The 23,789-nt window shown below is 38.6% G+C and overlaps 1 protein-coding gene across 2 annotated transcripts in view; it reads right to left on the bottom strand.

Moving 5' to 3' along the window:
* GMDS (GDP-mannose 4,6-dehydratase) overlaps nt 1-23,789 on the bottom strand; it is a 667,570-nt gene that overhangs the window by 372,315 nt on the left and 271,466 nt on the right. For both annotated transcript variants that reach the window (XM_081055077.1, XM_081055078.1), the window contains exons 5-6: nt 4,494-4,686; nt 3,546-3,650 (exon numbers count right to left, since the gene is read on the bottom strand). In XM_081055077.1, coding sequence (XP_080911203.1) covers nt 3,546-3,650; nt 4,494-4,686 — 298 coding nt within the window. The remainder of the gene's footprint in view (nt 1-3,545; nt 3,651-4,493; nt 4,687-23,789) is intronic.

The following is a 23,789-nucleotide window of genomic DNA, read 5'->3' on the forward strand; positions in this document are numbered from 1 at the left end:
ATTTTCATGCCCTTATGGACATATAATTCTAGAATTTTAGCTATTATTCATTATTAATTTGTAGTAACTATTACTCAAGTGCCTCCATTTTATGAAAAGCAAGCCTAAAGCACGAGCATATCAATCATCCGGCCTTGACAGAACGAGTAGACAGCTGACTGGAGGAAAAGGAGACCCAGGCTCTCCACCGATGGCTTTATCCCCGAGATCAGTGATTTCTAACCACTAATTCTGTGCAACCACAGGGGCTCTTGACTATCTTTGTCCCCCACCCCCCACCACTACCACAAATTATGCAGTCGAGTTTCCCACATTTGGGGAAATCGCAGGGATCAACACATCTGGAGTGCAATGGATAAGCCTCGCCCTGAGAAAACCACCTTCATGATCACGGTATGTCCCCTGCCAGGTACGTATCTCTTGACTATCTTTACTGATATTATAAACTTCTCTTGAAAAAACAAAACAAGTATCTTAAAAAGAAAAACCACAAAGGATTGAAATGAAGCAAAGACATGAAATAGTGAAAGTATCACACTCAGGAGTCGAGCTGCTGTGGGAACCATGCTGCAGGTCTCCCGTCAGTTACGAGTTAAGTGGGTTCCACACCCCAGGACCTGGTAAGCACGGCAGAGCCCCAGCCCACCCAAATGCTTCAGGAACTCTTTAGGGATAGGTTAACTGTTGACTCTCCTTGACTTTAATATTTATAGGAAAACTTTCTACAAGATTATCTTGCTAGGTTGGGAGAAACCCATGTTGAGGCCAGTTGAAAGTTTCTTGATTTTGAGGATCTGACTGTTCTAAAGCTGGGCAGGCAAATGTTTTCTTAAAGGGCCAGACAGTAAATCCACTAGGCTGTGCAGGCCACAGGACTGGGCCAGGAGAGCGGCCGTCTGTAAACAGATGGGCGAGGATGGGCAGCATGGAAACGTTGTTTATAAAAACAGTGGGCTGGACTTGATCCATGAGCCATAGTATGCCCACCTCTGGTTTAGAATATCTTTATATAAAAAAATACTTCTTCCACACCTTTTTAAAAGTCAGTCAAAAGGGGCCCTGTCAGTTATTTTTCATTAGGCGAGAAGTACATGTCCCGCAAAAGTATCAGTTATGGACTAAGATTGGGCACTTGTGATGAAATACTTGAGAGAAGAATGAAGTTTCTCAGAGTTTGTGCCCTGTGATCTGTGCAAAGGGCACTGATGCTCGGCCTACTCAGGGAAGCAAACCCACTTAAGAGTACTGTGGCAATTCCAGGGACATACCGAAGAGTATTAATTAAAAGTACATTTTACCTACTTATTAAAGTATCAGAGGGGATCTTTACTTCAAAACTGTTTACCTTCAATTAGTACACGCACGAAATCAGTAAAACAGTTACGGATACATAAAACTGTCCCATAAATCCCTATTGTTCTCTAATTCAGAGTGCCTAGCTCACAGCTTTACTGAAACATGAGCTATTCATTCATTCATTCACTGACAAATACTTGATGAATGTTTATTAGCAGATAGGCGTTGTGTTAGCGGCTGAAGACAAGAGTTCCATGAAGTCCTACCGTTAAGGAATCCTAAGTCTGGCAAAGAATCTCCTCAGAAAATAACAACTTATTGTGACAAAACGACAGTATTATTGTCAGATTAATCTAATATTAAAATTAATTTTCAAGTTTCAGGAAATGCTCTAAGTATCAAATAGCTTATCAAATAAGGATTGCATCATTTCCCATCATTTCCATATATACCTCTATTATTTTTCATTATTTAGCTACATTCATATAAATGAAATAAAAAATGAGATATCACTGATTTAGGTAATAAAACAAAACGAAACAAAATGGTGCATGCCAAGAATTCAACAAACATTCGACAAAAACCCTAGAAGCAGAAGGTTATGCACAGAATAATGCTGTTTTTATTTTTACAATAAAGATACTTGGAACATTTCTGAAGGAAAGTTAACAGTGGGCCTGAGGGCAGGGCTGGGAGGGAGAGAACTTTTGAGAGGGAGAGAACTTTTACTTTTCTCCTGACACCTTCCTCTACTGTTTACTTTTCTTTTAAATAAAGAAGTATTAATTTTAAAATAAATTTTTTAAAAAGAAAGTGATTAACATCAACAAAGACAAAAACAGTTCTCATTATCAGATATGAAAATAGAGGATTTTGAGGGGTATACTGAAATTTATCTTTTCATGCTACAACTAAGAATGCTTTTCTCTATCCTAACCTGATCCAAAATGATTGACTTCCATGCGTTTTTTTTTTTTTTTTTTTTTTTTGGAAGACGGCAATGTTAAGTTGGGGAAAGCACAAAAACCCAAACAATGTGTATAAACACGTTTGGACTACAGAGACAGGGACTGTCATTTACTGAATAGATTGCCTCAGCATCCCACATACCACATGCTGTAGGCAAGGATAGCTACGTAAGCTCTTCCTTCTCCTTTTTCGTCTAAGGACACCCAGAACCACCAAATTAATTAAAGAAATGATTCTGGCTACTTGGTAACTGCTTTGCTTTCGAGCAACAGAGATGACAGGCTGGGCTCTTCTGCTTTAAGAGCACATCGTGGGGATTTTTTAACTTTGGCAATTATAAAATAAAAATGTAATGACGCTAAAGATACCTTATAAATCTGTCACTTTAATTTTTGTTCATAACTTGGTTTAATTATGTCACTATAGTCACAAAAATTCATTGAAAAAGTTATAAGCATTACTAGTTGTTGAGCATGAAACAACTTACAACACTGGACCTCTCATTTATTCTCAAGCTAAAAGGCTACGTGATAGTGAAATTTAACAAAAATTCTTAAATTGTACAGATAATTTTTAAATTGTAAAGAGTGCACATGTTTTGTAAAGGTTTCTCATGCATCAGTAAAGCGGATATAATGATAGGAATGCACCTTTTCTTATTTAGAACCTAATATTTGAAACAGGAGACCAAGCATGTTAACAGTCTCAAGGACAGCTATGAAAAAGCAACAAGGCAATGTAAACAAACATGGTTTTGGAGGAAAAAAAAAAAGGCAATGATTCTAAATGTAAGAACTGATTTCAAAATTATTTAAAAATATACTCTAGAAACATAGTCATTTTTGGATGACTGTTTAAATGAAATATAAAGAAAAATTATTGACTATCCAACCAATTCAAAGTAAAAATTACATAGATTCTACAAGTTGAGTCTACGTGCATTAGAGTGACTTCCAGACAAGCATCAGTTTACAAGTTATTCCTTTGCATTCATAAGGAAACTTCCTAATACTTAGGTTGAAAACATGATTTATAAGACTTTCCAATGAAAATGGTAAAATCGGGACAATGTTTGACTTTTTATGTGGGAAAAAAAAAGCACCTAGCAAACTTAAGTAATTAAGACTTGGTGTACATGTCTTTATTTACCACTGCTGATATCCATAATCGTTAAAATGTAAATTTTCCCCAAGTTTAGATAGCACAAATGTAGAATATGCATACAACTTTTTGTTGTTTTTAAGTCTGAAATTCTCTTTCCCTGTAATACATTTACTAACCTCTTCTAGGACTCTCGTGATTGAAGAGAATGCCGTTCACTGCAAAGAGGTTATATGCCTCGCGGAAGTTCACCACGATCCAGTAGGCATAGAGTTTTGCTGCCCCTGTTGGAATAATTTTTGAAAAGCAAATAAAAGACATAATTATATAAAAGACAGTGTCTTATTATTGAAAAACAGTGATTGTCACTCATCTTAAGTAACAACTTTCAAAAATTACAATTTGTAATGTATCGAGATAGAAAAAGATGAGTCAAAAGGTAAAGACAAAAATGAAGGTTCCTTTGCCGGTTAATAAGGAGCACAAAGAAATATTTAAGAATGTCTTACTTTTGTGCTACTCATGGCTCTTTCCTTCACAATCTAACTGATTTAGACTACAGTATGTGTGCCACGTACCAAGTGGACTTGCTTAGGTCTCATTCCCGTCTGTTTAGCACTGAGGAATTAGAAAGTAGGAAATATGGGATCTCAGTGTTCTAGCCGCTTAGAAATTTTATCACTGAAGTCTTTCATGAATACTCTTTTTACAAATATATAAGATGTAATAGACCTTTTTGTTTTTGTTTTTTTAAGGGTTTGAACTCAGGGAGACTTTCATGGGGGAGATAAAAAACATGAAACCTTATCAGTGCAGCACAATCTCACAACAGTTCAGAAAAAAGAATCACGTTGGGTCTAATTTTCCTTTCAAAGTGATCTGTATGAAAGAAAAGGTTGCGTGAACGTGGACTGGTGAGGTGAGGTGGTAATTGCACCCTGGAGGCAGCGGCTGCAAATGCTTGTAGTTAGCAATGTATAAAGGTATGCTTCTCAACAAGTCTAGTCACTTTAGCCTATCTTAATGTTAATCTTACACCCAAATGACTTCAGCCGTGAGACGCGAATAGAATTAAAGCAGAAGTGCACACACGCCTCACACCCACAGAGAGAGTGGCACATTCTCACCATATGGAGACCGAGGGTAGAAGGGCGTGGTCTCCTTCTGGGGTATTTCTTGCACTTTCCCATAAAGTTCACTCGTTGAGGCTTGGTAGAATTTCACGGAGTTGATAAGGCCACAGGTCTTAAGTGCATCCAGAAGTCGTAAGGTGCCCACTCCATCCACATCTGCGGTGTATTCTGCCAGGTCAAAAGAAATCTGGAAACAGCAGAAGGCAGTGCTTGTGCATTAAGGGTGACAGAGACTTCTTACAGTTTTACACACTTAGATGAGTTATGTCTGTGAGAAAACATTATTTCTAATAACAGACTTAAGAGTGTGGAGGTCATCTATTTCCAACACCAAGCACCTGGAAGACAATGCCTTAAGAAATAAGCGTCTACAATAAAATGAAGAACACTAGAACCACACCTCACCTTCTCATCCTGTGCTCAGGTCCCTAGGGCAGCACTTCTCAAAGTGCAGCCCCTGCTCCGCATTACCTGGGGTGTTCCCTAAAACAAGGCCAAATGCCTCCAGCTCAGGGCGAGGGCCTAGAAATGCACATTTTATTGAGTTCAAGTTGATTTCTACTCCCAGAGAAGATTGAGAACGTGCTTTAGAGCACAGTTGATTTTAAAAAGGATAGTTTTATTTTGTTTTAAATTAAGATATCCATACTGTCCCATATGGCAGGACTTGTTTTCTTTTTCTTTTTCTTTTTTTAAATTTATTGGGGTGACAATTGTTAGTAAAGTTATATAGATTTCAGGAGTACAATTCTGTATTACATCTTCTATAAATCCCATTGTGTGTTCACCACCTAGAATCAGTTCTCCTTCCATCACCATATATTTGATCCCCCTTACCCTCATCTTCCACCCCCCACAACCCCCAGGACTTGTATTCTTTTTCCATCAATGGACACTTTAAGGTTGTTTCCATGTTTTGGCTAGTGTTAAGTAATGTTGCAGTGAACATGGGAGTGCAGATATCTGAGTCTGTGTTTTCGTGCCCTTCAGATAAATCCCCAGAAGAGTAAACACTGAGTCATAAGGTAGTTCTATTTTTAATTTTTTGAGGAATCTTCATACTGTTTTCCATAGTGGCTGCACAGATTCGAAGTCCCACCAACAGTTTACTTTTCTCCACATCCTCGTCAACACTTTTTATCTCGTCTTTTTCATAACAGCCATTCTATTAATAACAGGTGCGAGGTGATATCTCGTTGTGGTCTTGATTTTGCATTTCCCTGATGATTAGTGATATGGAGCACCCTTTCAAGTACCTGTTGGCCATCTGTACATCTTCCTTGGTGAAATGTTTACTGAGTTCCTTTGCCCATTTGAAATTGCATTTGTATCTATTGAGTTGTATGAGTTCTTTATTTATTTTGGATTTAGCCCCCTAACAGATTTGCAATCATTTTCTCCCATTCTGTAGTTGCCTTTTCATTTTGTTGATGGTTTCCTTTGCTGTGCAGAAACTTTTTATTTGATACAATCCCACTTTAGTTTTGCTTTTGGTGTCAGATTCAAAAATCATCACTAAGACCTACGTCAAGGAGCTCACTGCCTGTGTTTTACTCTAGGAGTTTTACAGTTTCAGGTCTGACATTCAAGTCTTTACTCCATTTTGAGTTGATTTTTGTGTATGGTGTAAGATAGTGGTCCAGTTTCATTCTTTTGCATGGAGCAGTCCATTTTTCCAACAGCATTTATTGAAGAGACTGACATTTCCCCACTGCCTATTTTTGAGTCCTCTGTCATAAACTAATTGACTATCTACGTGTGGGTTTATTTCTGGGCTCTCTATCCTGTTCCATTGATCTATACGTCTAGTTTTATGCCAGTACCACACTGTTTTGATTACTATAGCTTTGTCATATAAGTTGAAATCAGGAAGTGAGATAAGCTCTTTCTCAAGTTTGCTTTGGCTATTAAGAGTCTTTTGGATCCATACAAATTTCTCATGGTTTTGACTTGCACTCCCTTAATTACTAATGATGCCAAGCATCTTTTTATGTGCTTATTGGGCATTTGTATATCTTATTTGGAGAGGTGTCTATGTAGATCCTTTCCCATTTTTAAGTTGGGTTATTTGAATTTTCATTATTAAGTTGTAAATGTTCTTTATGTGTTCTGGATAAAAGTCTTTTATCAGATACGTGACTTGCAATTTTCTCTCATTATGAGGGTTGTCTTTTCATTTCCTTTTTTTTTTTCCTTTCAGCTATATTGAAATATAACTGACATTTACTATTGTGTAAGTTTAAGGTATACAAACACTTTTCACTTTCTTAAATGGTGCCCTATGAAGCATAAACATTCAGTTCATCTCATTTTTCTTTTGTCATTTGTGTTTTTGGTGTCATATCTTAGAATGCTTTGCTTAACCCAAGAGCATGCAGTTTTACTCCTATGTTTTATTCTAAGAGTTTTACAGTCTTATTTCTTACATTTAGGTCTTCAATCCAGTTAATTTTTATGTGTGGTGTGGGTTAGAGGTCTGAATTCATTATCTGCATATGGATATTAAGTTGTACTGACACCGTTCGTTCATAAGGCTATTCTTTCCCTCTGTAGTGCTGGGTGTTTCCGTTTCAGGGAAAACTGTGGCCCCATGTTGAGGGCACAGAGCAGACCTTAGGAGACAGAGGTGCCAGGGCAATGGAACTCCTGGGGGTACCCTTGGCTGACCACTCAACACGGCTGACCACTCACTCCCTTGTTGTGGTTTTCTTATAGTACAGTGCCACAATCACACATTTACATGACACTTTGCAATTAAAAAGCACTTTTGTTGGAGCTTTACAACAATTTTGGAAGAAACAGAAACCAGGTCCTGAGGTTCAGAGAGCTGACTTGATAAAAAGTCACACTGAAAGCGTGGAGCCACGGGGCTGGGAACGAAAGCAGTCTCCACCTCTGGAATGGGGCTCCACACGAAAGCAGCGCTCAGCCTTTCTGAGACTCGCGCTCTGTGAGGAGCTCATGAAAGCCTCAGACACTGACAAGAAACAGAAATACACACGTGCACACACATAAACGCACACACACAGTGCTGCCTAGGGATGTATGTATTACAGATGAAGAAAACCTGAACCGGGTGATCTCTAAGGTCCTTTCTAACACTAAGTATCTGCCAAGCCCGTATTTAAATGTTTTTTATATATAAATGTATATCCAGTATTTTCAGTCTTTGTGATGGGACCATTCAAGTTCGAATAGCAAAGAGCATACTGTTTTTTTTTCTTTTCTTTCTTTGGCTGTTTTTAAATTTATATAAATATTATCTAAACAGCTACATAAAAAGAAAAGCTAGCATTTTTTGAGTACTCAATATGGACAGACATCACTCTAAGCATTTTGCATATATACATTATTTAATCCTAAGGACAGGTAAGCACTGAAACTGAGGCACAGTGGAGTCACGTATTATATTCATGGAGAACATTATATACACTGTTTATATTATATAATCACATTCCAGTCACAGTGAACCAAAACTTCTTGTGTAACTGCCGCAGTCACTGGAACATAGGATAAGGAGACTGCACAACTTAAAAGCGTTTAGTTATGCTAGGAAATCCAATTAGGCAAGGAATAGGTCCTTATTCAGAGGACTGAAACATGGGAAAGATTTCCAAGCAGACTGAAGAAATAAATGAGGCAGGGCAACTGGGGGATGTGTAGGACAGTTGCATATGTGCAGAGTTTTAGGTAGCTCCATCAAGAATTAAGCATATGTTTGATACTCAAAATGAGGGGGAATGGGATTGGCTGATAAATCTATTTGTTCACAAAGTATTTTATAATATACGGCAACAAATTAACTGGCTTGCTTTTAAAAAAATGAGACATTGCAGCTTGATAAAGTCCTAATGGTTACAAGGGTGATTCTGAAATACACCAAAACATCTGGGATCTGGAAAATTACATATAGCCAGTCCATGGGCTCAATCTGTCCCCATGCCTGTTTTTGTAATAAAGTTTTATAGGAACACTGCCACACTCATTCTCTTATGTGTTTTCTATTATTGGTTTCACGCAATAACAGAGTTGAATAGTTGTGACAGAACTATTTTCTACAAAAACAAAACTATGTACTATCTGACCCTTTACAGAAAGGGATTTCTGATCCCTGAACTACAAAGCAAAGTTATATTTGAAAGCAGAGTAATTTTAAAATTGTTTATCATTATTTTTTCCATATTCTCTCCATACTACATGATGAAAATGAAGTGTTTCCAATCATGAACAGCGCTACATTTTGTAAGGCGTGGAGACTCAGGTAACAGTACAAATTTATTTCGCCTAATAAGGAGAACAAAAAAATTAGACTGATTTAAAAAAATAATAATAAAACAGCCTACAGAATACCTTCCCCTTCTAGTGATGGCTTCTGGACCACACATTCTTCTAAGCTCTCGTCCGCACTTCACGGGTAGCATCCTTCCAGGCCCTTGTGCTGCCCCTCACGCACACTGCGCTGTGAGGCTCAGGGTGGGGCCACTTTTCCGCTCTGCAGGCATCTCACTGAGTCCAGGGCCTCCATACACCAGCTCTGTGCACATGACCTCACAGGGCCACCTGCAGTGCCCTTAAGTACGGACCCCAGGAGTAGCCTCAAGTGCCTCCTGTCCAGCTCACATGCCTAATAGCTCCTCACACTGAGCTGGCCCCAAACAGAATTACTGATGTTGTCACCAAAGTGCTTCTTCCTTTGGCTCCTCCTTCTCTGTAAATGCACCTGTTCTCCTACTGCTGAAAACAAAAACCTAGGAATCATGGCTAACTCCTCTGGTCCTTCACAGCTCACAGAAATCTAAGCACTTCTCACCAATACCGACTCCGGCATCCCTACGGAACTGTCATCACCTTTCACCAGAACTACTCAGTAGCCTCCAACTAGTTCAACTAGTCTTTCTCCCACCTGGCTCCCAGGTACTTCTCCACCTCATCACCTACCACTGTCCTCTCCCATGAAGTACCCCACCTCTCTGGTCATTCGCTGCCCCTGGACCGGTGCCAGCTCGTGCCTTGAACCTATAACTTCTATGCCGCCTGTGGGCACATGTTCCTCCATCTTCCCCATTTCTCCCTCCCTCTGTCCCTCTGCTCAAATGTTACCCCTCAGAAAGGACTTCTTCCTTTTCCTCTCCATCTAAAACACCCCTGTCTGGGTGTATCCATGCCTTCACGCTGCTTCATTTCTTCTTTATTTTAACATTTCATTTGATCTGTTTACTTATTTATGATCTATCTCCATTAAAATGAAAGCTCCTCTGAGGGCAGATATTTTATCTTCTTCTTTACAGTATCTGCTGCCTCTGCAAGACCCCTTGATAATGTTTGTTGGATGAATAAAGAGGGCATGTAAACTAATGATGAATTCAAATGTCAAATAACATATAAATACAAAATAAAAATACAAAAAGTAATAGAAAACAGGATATCAGACGTCAATAGAAAAGACTGATAATTTAATAGTACTGAAATAGGTAACATTTCAAAGAGCAACATAGATAAAACTATATAAATTTCAAAGATTTAGTATGACAAATATGACAAAGGATTAAGAGTTACATCATATACAGATGTTGAGTTGAGAGTAATGGAGAACTATGTTAGATCATAATTAATGAAGTTGGATGTAGGAGAAATGGATTACTGAAATAGCCAAAGATCCTGGAGTGGGATATATTCATCTGAAGGAGCTGTCAGGAGAGTCTCAGAGGAGAGTAGTAAAGCCTTGTAGGACAAGAGAAAAATTTAAAGTCAAAGGAAAATGGTAAATTTAAGTTAAAATATAAAGCAAACTGTCCTTACCAACATTCAAACATTCATACTGTCCTCTTAACCTCAAAATACTGATTAAAAAGAGAGCGCACACTTCAAAACTTCTGAAATCCATAAGCAAAAGGTGAAAGGAAAAAACAACACCTCCCCCCCAATCATGACTACTAGACTAAGCTTCATAGGGGCAGGGGCCTTGATTATTTCTGCCCACCATTAAATTCCCTAGAATTTAAAATACACCTGAAATTTAAAAATGAAAAGCCATTTGAAGAAAAGCTGTATTTATTTACAATGAATTGAATAAAAAATATATTTAACTCCCCTACAAATGTTAATAGAACTATTAGATTCTAAAGTATAAACAAATAAAAGAAGTATTTGAATAAAAATTTTAGTAAAAATATTTCAAACAGAGCAGAAGAAAATCTCATAACCAATTGATGAATAAGACCTAACTTCTTTTAGGCTTTTCAGCTGAAAACAAAAATACATGCATAAATTTAAAGATAGGCAAAATTACCTCAGAAGAAATGGAACGGCTTTAATAATGAGGCAAGACACATTACAGTCAGGGGCTACAGACAGTCAGGGGCTACAACGCTAGCTCTGACTGAATGAACAATATATATCAGACTTCCTGGAAATCCTATTAACATAACCATCATTCAAGTGTATACTCCAACTACAGAAGTTGAAGAAGATGAAAGTGAATGCTTTTATGCAAGTATCCAAGAAGAAATTGATCACATACCAAAACCAGACATGCTGATAATAGTAGGTGATGGAAATGCAAAAGTAAAAATACAGTAGAATCAAATGTCATTGGAAAATTTGGACTAGGGCTCAGAAATGAGGCAAGAGAGTGGCTCGTGGGTTTCTGCAAAGCCAACAACTTGCGACTCACAAAAACATGCTTTAAAAAAGTGAACACACGGCTGTGTACATGGACATCAGCAGATGGCTGATATAGAAATCCAATAGACTATATAATCGGAAGCAAGAGATGGAAAAGCGGTATTCTCTTTGCCAAAACAAGACCACGAGCTGATTGTGGTACTGACCATGAACCCTAAATACCAAACATTAGAGTAAAGCAGAAGAAGAGCTCTAAAGGAATTGTACTGTTAAAATATTAATGTAAATAACATTCCTGATAAATTTGAAATCCATATAAAATAGATTTGCATGATTAATCTTGATTGAAAAGCAGAGAACTGTGGACTGAAACTAGAATTTTTATTAGGGAAGAATGTGAAAAGACAATGCCAAAAGTAAAAAGGAGAGAAAAATCAAGATGGATGACAGAAGAAACATTAAAATTTGTTAAAAACTGATGAGAGGAAAACAGTTAAAGGTGCCAAAAGCAGGATTAGAACCGTGAACACAATTTTTCGATAACTATCATGATGTTGGGATAAAGAGCTATTACAACAGTCAATGTAAGGAGATAGAAGAAAACAACAAAAAAAGAAAACCAAGAGATCTCTACCAGAAGACTCAAGAAATAAAAAGGAAATTCAAACCTATACTGTCAATGCTGAATGACCAACAAGGAAGCACACTATCTAATCAGGAGAAAATGAAGGGAAAGCAGAAACAATACGCGGGTAGTGAAAATCTGTACAGAGGGGCCAGCAGAATGACAGACAACTTTGAAGAAGATTTCTATAAGGAAGAACCTGTAATTCTAGAAAGTGAGGTGAAAGCAACAATGAAAGTATTGGGAAGAAACAAATCACCAGTGTAAACAGGAGACCAATAGAATTATTTCTAGCTACAGAGACTGAATCTGTCAAAATCCAAACAAGAATATGTCAACAAATATGGAAAACAAAACAATGGCCTATAGACTGGAAACATTCCACATACGGCCCAGTCTTCAAGAAAGGAGATGTCCAGGGGTGCAGTCACTGTGGTCCATTCATTGTCCTAATTCCTGACACAGGTAAAGGGATGCTCAAGGTGATGCAACAAAGGCCCCCACCTCACATGGAGCACGAGATGTGGCTGTTCAAGCTGGAAACAGAAAAGAAAGAGGCACCTGAAGTCTAACTGCAAACGTCTGCTGGATATTGGAGTGCTCCAAAGAATTTCAGGAAAAGTTAATCTGTATTATAGATAAAGCAGAGCCTTTGACTGTGTGGATCATGAAAAGTTGTGGGCTGCTCCTAAAGAAATGGTCACGCCTCAGCTCTTGATGGTCCTGATGCGTAACCTGTATTGCGGACAGGAAGGCACTGTCAGGACAGAACATGGAGACAAAACGGTTTCCTGTGGGCAAAGGTATTACATAAGGGTGCATTTTATCTCCCTATTTGTTTAATCTGTGTGCAAAACACATTATATGAAAAACTGGAAGAGATTCAGAAAAAGAAGATGTGAAAATCTGTAGGAAAAATATCAATAACTTAAGATATACAGATGACACCATATTAATGGCAGAAAGTAGCAATGATTTGAAATGACTGGATGAAAGTGAAAAAAGAAAATGCTAAAGCAGGACTGCATTTGAACATCAAGAAGACAAAAATCATGACTACACAACATATATACAACTTTAACACAGACAATGAAGATATTGAAATAAAGACATTTCAATGAAGACATTAAAACACACAAACACACAACAATCAATCATGATGAAAAACAAAATGTGAACAGAATGATTACTAGTAAGGAGATTGTATCAGTAATCAAAAACATCCCAACAAAAAAAGTCCAGAACCAAACGGCTTCACTAAGAATTCTACCAAACATTCAAACAAGAATTAATACCAATCCTTCCCAAACTCTTCCAAAAAAATACAAGAAGGGGTAACTCACTCTTCCAAACACATTTCATAAGGCCAGCAGTACCCTGATACCAAAACTGGACAATGATCTCTCTCTCTCTCTCTCTCTCTCTCTCTCTCTCTCTCTCTCTCTCTCACACACACACACACACACACACACACACACTCTCACACACATATTTCAGGTCAGTATCACTGATGAACATAAATGAAAAAAATCCTCAACAAAATATTAGCAAACCGAATGAGCAAATCAAATTATTTTAACGATCATTAAAAGCATCATTTGCCATGACAAAGTGGGCTTTATTCCAGGGATGCAAGGAAAGTTCAACATCTGCAAGTCAGTCAATGTGATACACCACATTAAGAAAATGAAGACTAAAAATCACAATCATCTCAATAAATGCAGGAAAAGCATCTGACAAATTCAACATCCATTTATGAGAAAAACACTCAATGAAATGGATATAGAAGGAAAATAGCTCAACATACTACGGGCCATATATGACAAGCTGACAGTTAACATCATACTCAATGGGGAAAAGCTTTCCTCTAAGATCAAGAATAAGACAAAAATGTCCACTATCACTTACGTTTCTTCAACATAGTATTGGAGGTCCTAGCTAGAGCAATTAGGCAGGAGAGAGAGAGAGAGAGAGAGAGAGAGAGAGAGAGAGAGAGAGAGAGAGAGAGAGGCATCCATATTGAAAAAGAAGTAGAGCTGTCACTATTTGCAGATGACATTATGTTATATATAAAACAAACCCTTAAGACTCCACCAAAAAACTGTCTGTTATAACTAGTAAACAAATTCAGTAAAGTTGCAGGGTACAAAAATCAAACAAAAATCTGTTGCATTTCTTTACTCTAACAAACTATCAGAAAGAAATATTTTTAAAAAATCCCATTTACAATTGAATCGAAAAAAATACAATACCTAGAAATAAATTAAACCAAGGAGGTAAAAGACCTGTATATTAAAAACTACAAGACATTAATGAAAGGAACTGAAGAAGAAATTAAATAAATGGAAACATATTCTGTGCTTATAGATTGAAAGAATCAACACTGTTAAAATGTCCACATTACCCAAAGTCATATACAACGCCATACCTATCAAAATTCCAAAGGTATTTTTTATATAAATAGAACAAACCACACAGGAATTTGTATGGAACCACAAAAAAAGCCTAATAGCCTAAGCAATTCTGAGAAAGAAGAACAAAGCTGGAGGTATCACACTACCTGATATCAAACTACACTACAAGGCCACAGGAATCAAAAACAGCATGGTATTGCCATAAAAATAGGCACATAGATCAACAGAACAGAATAAAGAATCTAGAAATAAACCCACACATAGATGGTCAATTAATTTATGACAGAGGAGCCAAGAATACACAATGGGGAAAAAGTTTCTTCAATAAATGGAGCTGGGAATATTGGATAGCCATATGCAAAAGAATGAAACTAGACTGCTATCTTTCTTACACCACACACAAAAATTAACTCTAAATGGATCAAAGATTTAAATGTAAGACTTGAAACCATAAAACTCCTAGAAGAAAACACAGGCCGTGAGCACCTTGACGTAGGTCTTGGTTTTGGAATCTGACACCAAAAGCAAACGCAACAAAAGCAAAAATAAACAAGTGGGACTGTATCAAATGAAAAGCTTCTGCACAGGAAACCATCAACAAAATGAAAAAGCATCCTATCGAATAGAGAAAATGATTGCAAATCATACATCTGATAAATAAGTGGAAACATAACCTGTGCTTATAGATGGAAGGAATCAATACTTTTCCAAACATCGAAAACATCAGAAGAACTCAAGCAACTCACTAACAAAAACAAACAAATAATCCAATTAAAAATGGTCAGAACATATGAACGGACATTTTTCCAAAGACATACAGATGGCCAACAGGTATATGAAAAGATGTTCAACCTGTTAATCAACCGGGAAATGCAAATCAAAACCTCACACCCGTTAGAATGGCTATCATCAAAAGACAAGGAATAAAGAAGTGTTGTCCAGGATGCAGAGAAAAGGGAAGCCTCAAGCATTGTCAATAGGAATGCAAATTGCTGCAATCACTATGGGAAAACAGTATGCAGGTTCTTCAAAAAAAAATTTAAAAATAGAGCTACCATATGATCCAGCATTTCCACTTCTCTGGTTTTTATCCAAAGAAAATAAAAACATCAATTCAAAAAGCTATCTGCGCCTCCATGTTCACTGCAGCATTATTAACGATAGCCAAGATATGGAAGCAATCCTAAGTGTCCATCAATGGATGAGTAGATAAAGAAATTGTGTATACCCACACACACACAAATATTATGCAGTCATAAAAAAAATGAAACTTTGCCATTTGCAACAACAAAGGTGGAACTTGAGGCATCATGCTAAGTGAACTAAGTCAGATGAAGAATGAAAAATATTATATGATCTCTTTCATACGTGGACACTTCAAAAAAAAAAGAAAGAAAATGAACCGATGTCACAGATGCAGAGAACAGATTGGTGGTTGTAAGAGGCAGTGGGTAGAGGGTAGGAGCAATGGGTGAATTTTTCTTTTAGTTTAGTTTAAGTAAGTTGAATAAAAAGAAGAAGGAATGCCCTAAAATCTCTCTTAGAACTCATATCCACACCATTAATAAGCTCTCCTCAGCCATTTTCAATTCTGGATGTAGGAGGTATGATCAAACAATATGGTGAATGCCTAAATAAATAAAAAAATTATTACAGTAAAAGACACGTTGCCATTAATCCCCCTCAAAATACTCCCCCTCGCTTTGACCACACTTATCCCATTGTTCTTGCCACTTCCTGAAGCAGTTCTGGAAGTCCTCTTTCGTGAGTGTCTTTAGTTGTGCTGTCGTGGCTGCCTCAATGGCCTGAATCATTTTGACTTTGGGGAAGAGCCAGAAGTTGCACAGTACCAGATCCGGTGAATAAGGTAGATAAGGACACACTGTAATGTTTTTATTTGACAGAAATTTCTGTACCAGAAGCGATGTGTGACACGGAATGTTGTCATGATGATTTATGGCACATTTTAAAACAGCCTCCCAACCGTAGCTCACACCTGACTGACTGCACTGAACACGTTGAAACTTGTCACACACTATTACTAAGGTTCAACGCACCACTTCCTGTATTGAAGATCCCTGCCTTTCCATTGGATGGCACTAGGCAACAGCATTCACCATATTTTGTGATCACACAAAAGGCTCCAGGTCACACACATCACTTCTGGTATGGCAATTTCTGTTAAATAAAAATATTACTGTGTGTCCTCATCCACCTTATTCATTGGATCTGGTACCATGTGACTTCTGGCTTTTCCCCAAAGTCAAAATGACCATGAAATGTAAATGTTGTCAATTGTTTCAGGACCTTGAGGCAGCCATGACAGCACAACTAAAGCCACTCACGAAAGAGGACTTCCAGAACTGCGTCAGAAAGTGGCAAAAACGATGGGATAAGTGTGTTCGAAGTGAGGGGGAGTATTTTGATGGAGATCGATGGCAATGTGTCTTTTACTGTAATAATTTTTTTACTTAAACCTTCACCATATTGTTTGATCACACCTCGCACATAACCTAAAGGCATTATTGTTACATAGTCGATTAACCTATAGTCTGAATCATTCAATAGATTCCTGACCTCAATACTAAGTATCAAAACTCCGTAAGTACACTAAGGCATTAATGTGACATCGGAGTTGTACATATAAATAAAAAAGTGATAATCAAATTAGCTTTCAGATCTATTTTATAATTTTTATAACTTTAATCATCTGAATTATTTGATCACACATATACAAAGTGACCTAACATTCCCTAAGCTCTCTGTTGGCAGAAGTTGATGGCACAGGAATGCATAAAGGGATTATTTAAATCAGGAGTATTTCACCAAGAGCCTTAAAATATTAAACCAAGGGATTAAAAGAATGTGTTGAGGATAATCCAGAGGTGACTAAAGGATTTAGTACTTGCTGCCAGTTACTATGACTCAGATTATGGTAGTTGGGATGTTCTCTGCACAGACAAAATAAGGAAAAGGGTCTGAAAGTTCAACTATATATAAGCAGACTAAAACACGACAAAAATCTTACAGTCTTCATTATTATTGTAAAGCATTAATTTCATTTTATGACTACTATAATTACACTTGGAATGGCCTCTACTTTATGTATATAAACATTAAAGTAGGAACAGAGCACTTACCTCTGCAGCCAAATCGCTTATCATTCCTTAGTTAATAGACCATCTGAGCAAAATATGAGACTTCACTGGAATGGTTCAATGTGTCTGAGAAGCGATGACGTGACCTTAGTTGTGAATTCTGAAGGTTTCAGTTACCCACATGGAAGAGTTCATTAGACAAGAAACTGAGCTAAAGTTTCTAGGCAGGAAAAACAACGAGTTTAGGAGCTTCAATTCCACTGGCACTGGCAGATGCAAATGTTTGAGTCGCTGAAGGAGACCAAGGCATGTAACATGCTGCATGGGTAATACAGGCTTGCCCCGTGTCTGACAGTAGAGCGTTCCCATGAAGCCTTTCACAAGCCTACATAGCGTAAAGTGAAGAAGCAATCACCTTGGGGCGCATCTTGCTAACAGGCGCACAGAACAAATGGAGATAGAGCCCAAATGCTCAGACACGGGTCAGACCTCTGGGGCTTGATGCTGAGTGTGGTTCCCGGGAAGGAGCTCGGCGGGGCCGCTCTTGCTGCTCGGGATGTGTGCTGCCTCTAGAATGGCTGCTGCAAAACGAATGCTAGGGCTGGTTTCGCTTTTTCCTTTTTTTATTATTATCATTATTTTTTTTTAATTTCTTTAGGTTAGCAAAACCAGGAAAAAATGTAGGTCTTTCATAAAAGTGAACTGGTGTAATGCAAACTTTCAGAAACTGGGAATACCTATAAACTGTTTTCTGTCCTTCCTTACCTCCAATGCTCTTGCCTACTCTCTTTTCCACAAATAGCACATAGGGTGTCAATTCTAGAAGGAATAATACAGGAAAAATACCTAAAGCATGGGAGAAAAGCACAAAAGTTTTATTTAAATAAGTAACCCCTAACAAGAAACCTAGTTGTTTTGTTGAAAATATTTCACTGAAAGCGCTGGAAAGAAGAACCAGGAGCTAAAACAAACAACTGCGTGGCCAACCGGCAAGCAAAACTGCGGGAAAGGTGCGTTCGTTAAACTGGAATAAAATTTAAATACAACTCAAGAAAGAACAAGGTGTGGTTCGAGGACAAATCCACAATCAGTAAGAAGGGCAACCAGACATAGAGAAGGCTGCTGAGAGGTGCAGGTGCAACAGGAGGGCAGAGAGGCCAGAGGCAGCGCAAGACTCGCTCTTAGCTGGGCAATACACAGGGGGCTTCTGATTCCCAAACTGCTGTTTGAAGCAGGTAGGTAGGTACGGTGGTAAACATCTAGCTGTTCTAGATGTAAGAGACAAACCGAAATGCAGACCAATCACTAAGATTGATGAGCACTCAAGAAGTCGTTAGTGACACTGCAAAACTACGAGCACTGTGATGGAAACGCCGGCAGGTCACCAGTACGACTAATGCACAGAAAGGTCGCCGACGGGTACTCGAAAGGGAGCTCAAATCACCAGGCTGTGGCCTGTGGCTTCCATAGCGAGTAATCTAGCAAAGCATCAGGTAATGGGCAGAATCGGTGCGTAGTAAGTTATGTCAAGGTAAAACAATGGAGGTGGCTTTGTAAGAGTGGGAATTGCCTTGTTACTTCTAAGGGATAAACAAGCACGTGGGCAAGCGCAGTGAGGGAGAAGCCCATGGACAGAATTCACCTAGACTGTCAGAGGCCTTGACAAACACCACACAGAACAAGACCTCTGCCACTGGGAGAATATCCTGTCTCTTAAGTGCTAACAGTAGCCCCGTTCCCCCACCCACTGCAACAGGAACTTCCAGACAGAACACTGAAAGGAAGAATAAAAACACACTAACTGGAAGAGTAAAATACAGAAAGCAGATCCTGTCACTAGCTGGTTTTAGGAAGTGTCTTTACTTAATTGTTTTGAAAACTATCTGGGAAGAAAGGTTTACTATGAAAACCTCCAAAGCTTCCCCCCGTTTGTCCAGAAAAGTAGAAAGTCACATTAGGGTTAGTAAACTGCAAGAGCTCATGGAGTTACCTAAAGGGCTGGAAAAATGGCAAGACACTTCAAACTGGGCAATCTGAAGATAATGCATTTAAGACAGGAGGGGGGCGAAAAGAATGACTGGACCCACGTCTCCAGAGTTCTATTTCCTCAACACATCAGGCTTTGGTGAGACACTGTAAGGCCAAAAAAAGTAAATGTGGCTGGAACGAGCAGAGCAGAGAGAAGAAGCCAGTGTCCCTTGCAGAAGACTGTGATCCCAGCATCCCGGAGGCCGAGAAGTCCTGCTGAGGTACTTTAAGACCTGTAACTCAAACAATATTGAAAGCACAAGGAAAATGCTGAAGGAAACATAGCAGCTACCACATAAAGAGAGGGTTAAAAACATTGCTATTCTTTGGTTTGTGAACTCTAAGCCAGGCAGTGGGCACAATGATTAAGGCTTCGTAAAATAATAAGGATATAAATAGAAAGATCATAAAGCAGCTCATTTAGGAGTCCAGAAGACTTACATGAGGCACACTCTGGGTTTCAGCCTAATTAAGTGCTAAATGAACAAAACAGAAGTGTGTGTTCAAGTCAGTGATATCTGAAGAACAATTTGTTTAATCTACTCCATTTGGAGTAACTCATTCTATCAAGAAGCAGATTATGCATAAAAGAAACCATGAATTTCAGAGGTAAAGTTAATAATACTGACTAGCTCCATCTTGTTCTCCACTGTGTGACTAGCCCAGTGCCTGGCAAATAATAGGCATTCAGTAATATTTCTTGAAGAAATGAAGAAATAAGAGCAGAGCATTTCAATATCACCAAAATCACAGACATACTTAGAAGAGACAGTGATTTCAGAAATGCTCCTCCCTTATCTAGAGGGAGGCAGCTGGAACCCAGACATCCTCGTACAGTCTGCATAAACTCCCTCGCTTGCAACGCTCACCTGGTCTCTGGTGGAGGGGCGGCAACTCGAGAAGCTCAGAGATGTGCGGGAAAAACTGACTTGTGTGGCATGGGGCAAAGGACGGAAGGACACAGCAGCCACTAGTATCCCTGTGTGGATCCTGGCACATGTGTAGCTTACAGGGCGTCACCATCTCTTTCCTGTTGAGCCCTCCCCCAAAGGGCCAAGTCTGAGACCACATTGGTCTGGTAGGACACGGGCGTGTCCACCACCTTGGTGATGCCCTGGGTCCTCTTCCCTCACACAGCTAGTGCTTCAGTGCCTGGGACACTCTTGACAGCTGGGCTGCTGGCCCCACCCCACAGAATCCTGGTTGTGGACGGCCCTCAGCAGCCAGGAAACATTCAGTGGAGGGCGGTGACCCAAGACCTGCGTGGCACTGTCTCTTGGGCAGCTCTTCGGGACCTGTAGGCCTGAGGCTCGCAATGCTGTGTTCTTGGAGCGTCTCTGTGGGGTGGTCCAAGGCCCAGCACTGGTGCGACTGGTGTGGTAGCTCAGACTGCACTGACTTTGTAAAACCATTGCCGACACCCCTTAGCTCCCTGGAACCCTGCACTGCCACCTAAAACTACATTGCCAGGGGCACTCTGGGCACTTGGGTGGCCAGCCCCACCCCCACAAGCTATAGAAGTGGACAATCTGCAATGGCCCCGGGAGATCTGGGTGGTGAACACTGACCCCAAAACCATACTGCAGCCACTTGGGGGCAGCTCTCGGGAATTTGTGAGTCTGAGGCAGTGGCGGACTGCAGTGTGCTTGGGGCACTGGGCAAGGTGATCATTGGCTAGGCACAGCTGTAAGAACTGAATCTGCACTAACATTGTAAAAACCACCGGCCACGTCTCATGACTCCCTGGAACTCCACCCCACCCAGCTAGTGCTGCATGGTGGAGGCACTCTCAACACCAGGTGAACTAGCCCAGCCTGCGCTCCCAAGGAGCATCTTTCAAAAGCTGGGCCTTATGGGCAGCCAGTGGGTGGCAATAGGCCTAGGGGTCTTCCAGAAATAGAACTAAATGAAATGGAGGCAACCACCCTACCAGAGACAAGGTTTGAGACACTACTTATCAGAATGCTTAAGGAACTTAGTGAGAATATCGACAAAGAGACTTCAAGCATAAAAAAGAACATAGAAACCATAAAAAAGAACCAGTCAAAAATACAAAATACAGTAACTGAAATGAAGAATACACTAAAAGGAATCAACAGCAGATTAAATAAAGCAGAGGATCGAATCAGTGATTTAGAACACAAGGTAGCAGAAAACACCCAATTGGAATAACAGAAAGAAAAAGGCATAATTAAAAAAAAATGACACTACTTTAAGGGTCCTGTAGGACAACGTCAAGCGTAACAACATTCGCATCGTAGGAGTACCAGATGGAGAAGAGAGGGAGCAAGGGATCAAGTAACTATTTAAAGAAATAATGACTGAAAATTCCCCTAACCTGGTGAACGAAATAGACATACAAGCCCAGTAAGCGCAGACAATCCCAAAGAAGATGAACCTAAACAGGCCCACACTAAGACACTTCATAATTAAAATGGCAGAAGGGAGTGGCAGGATATATTCAAAGTGATGAAAAACAACGGCCTATAACAAAGACTACTCTATGTAGCAAGGCTATCATTTAAAATTGAAGACAAAAAGAACTTCCCAGACAAGAAAAATCTAAAGGAATTCATTAGCACCAAGCCAGTACTACAAGAAGTGTTACAAGGATTCCTTTAAGCAGAAGATAGGAGAAAACAAACAAACAAAGATAAAAAAATATGACTAATAAAATGGCATTAACTATGTACCATCAATAATCACTTTAAATGTAAATGAATTAAATCCTCCAATCAAAAGACATAGGGTAGCTGAATGGATAAGAAAACAAGATTCATGCATTTGCTGTCTACAAGAGACCTGCCTCAAAACAAAAGACACATGCAGACTGAAAGTAAAGAAATGGAAAAAGATACTTCATGCAAATAGAAATGAAAAAAAAATGCTGGAGTAGTAATGCTTATATCAGATAAAACAGACTTTAAAACAAAGACTATAATAAGAGACAAAGAAGGACATTACAAAATAATAAAGAGATCAATCCAACAAGATGACATCACCCTATCCGTCACATAGGAGTACCTGAATATAAAAAGCAAATGTTGACTGACATAAAGACAGAGATTGACTGTAACACAATCATAGTAAAGGACTTTAACACCCCACTGACACCAATGGACAACTCTGCCAGACAGCAAATCAACTCTGAAACAGTGGCCTTAAATGACAGATGGATTTAATGGATATTTTTAGAGCAATTCACCCCAAAAGCAGCATAATATAAATACTTTTCAAATGCACATGGAGCATTTTCCAAGATAGACTACAGGTCAGGCCGCAAAACAAGTCTCAATAAATTTAAGAAGACTGAAATGGTATCAAGTGTCTTCTCTGACAACAATGGTATGAAAGTAGAAATCAATTACAAAAATGAACAAAACAAAAACCTGAGAAACACAGGAACACAGAGAATAAATAACATGCTACTAAATAAGGAATGGGTCAACAATAAGACCAAAGAAGAAATCAAAGCTATCTTGAGACAAACAGAAATGAAAATACAACAACCCCAAATCTAAACCCGTCCTAAATTCATACCAATGCAGGCTGACCTTAAGAAACAAGAAATATCTCAAATAAACAGTCTAAATTTTAACCCTAAGAGAACTGGAAAAAGAGCAGCAAACAAAGCCCAAAGTGAGTACAAGGAAGGAAATAATAAAGATCAGAGCAGAAATAAATGAAACAGAGACTGTGTACAGAAATGTATGTGTATATATATACATATACATATGAAACAGACTAAATACATTTAGTCTGTTTCATTTAATATATATATATGTGTAGATATATGTATATATATACATATGATGAATAAAACCAAGAGACATTTTTTGAAAAGATAAACAAAATCGACAAACCTTTAACCAGACTCATCAAGAAACACAAAGAAAGAGGTCCCAAATAAATAAAATCAAAAATGAAAGAGAAGTGACAACTGACACTACAGAAATACAAAGGATTATAAGAAAATAAAATACTATGAACAATTACATGAGAACAAATTGAACAATCTGGAAGAAATGGATAAATTCACAATCTTCCAAGAAATACACAATCTTCCAAGACTGAAGCAAGAAGAAACAGAAAATCTGAACAGACTGAAGATTACCAACAAAATCGAATCAGTAATCAACGAGCTCCGAACAAACAAAAGTCCTGGACCAGATGGCTTCAAGGGTGAATTTTACCAAACATTCAAAACAGTGTTAATACCTATTATCCTCAAACTATTCCAAAAATCCAAAAGGAGGGAAAGCTCCCGAGATCATTTTATGAGACCACCATTGTCCTGATTCCAAAATCAGACAAAGACATTACAAAAAAAAAAAAAAAAACAACTATAGGCCAGTATCTCTGATGAACACTGATGCAAAAATCCTCAACAAAATATTAGCAAACTGAATTCAGGAATACATCAAAAAGATCATACACCAAGATCAAGTGGGATTCACTTCTGGTATGCAAAGTTGGTTAAATGACCACAAATAAATAAATA

This window comes from Rhinolophus hipposideros, assembly GCF_964194185.1.
Source record: "Rhinolophus hipposideros genome assembly, chromosome: 8".
Lineage (NCBI taxonomy): Eukaryota > Metazoa > Chordata > Mammalia > Chiroptera > Rhinolophidae > Rhinolophus > Rhinolophus hipposideros.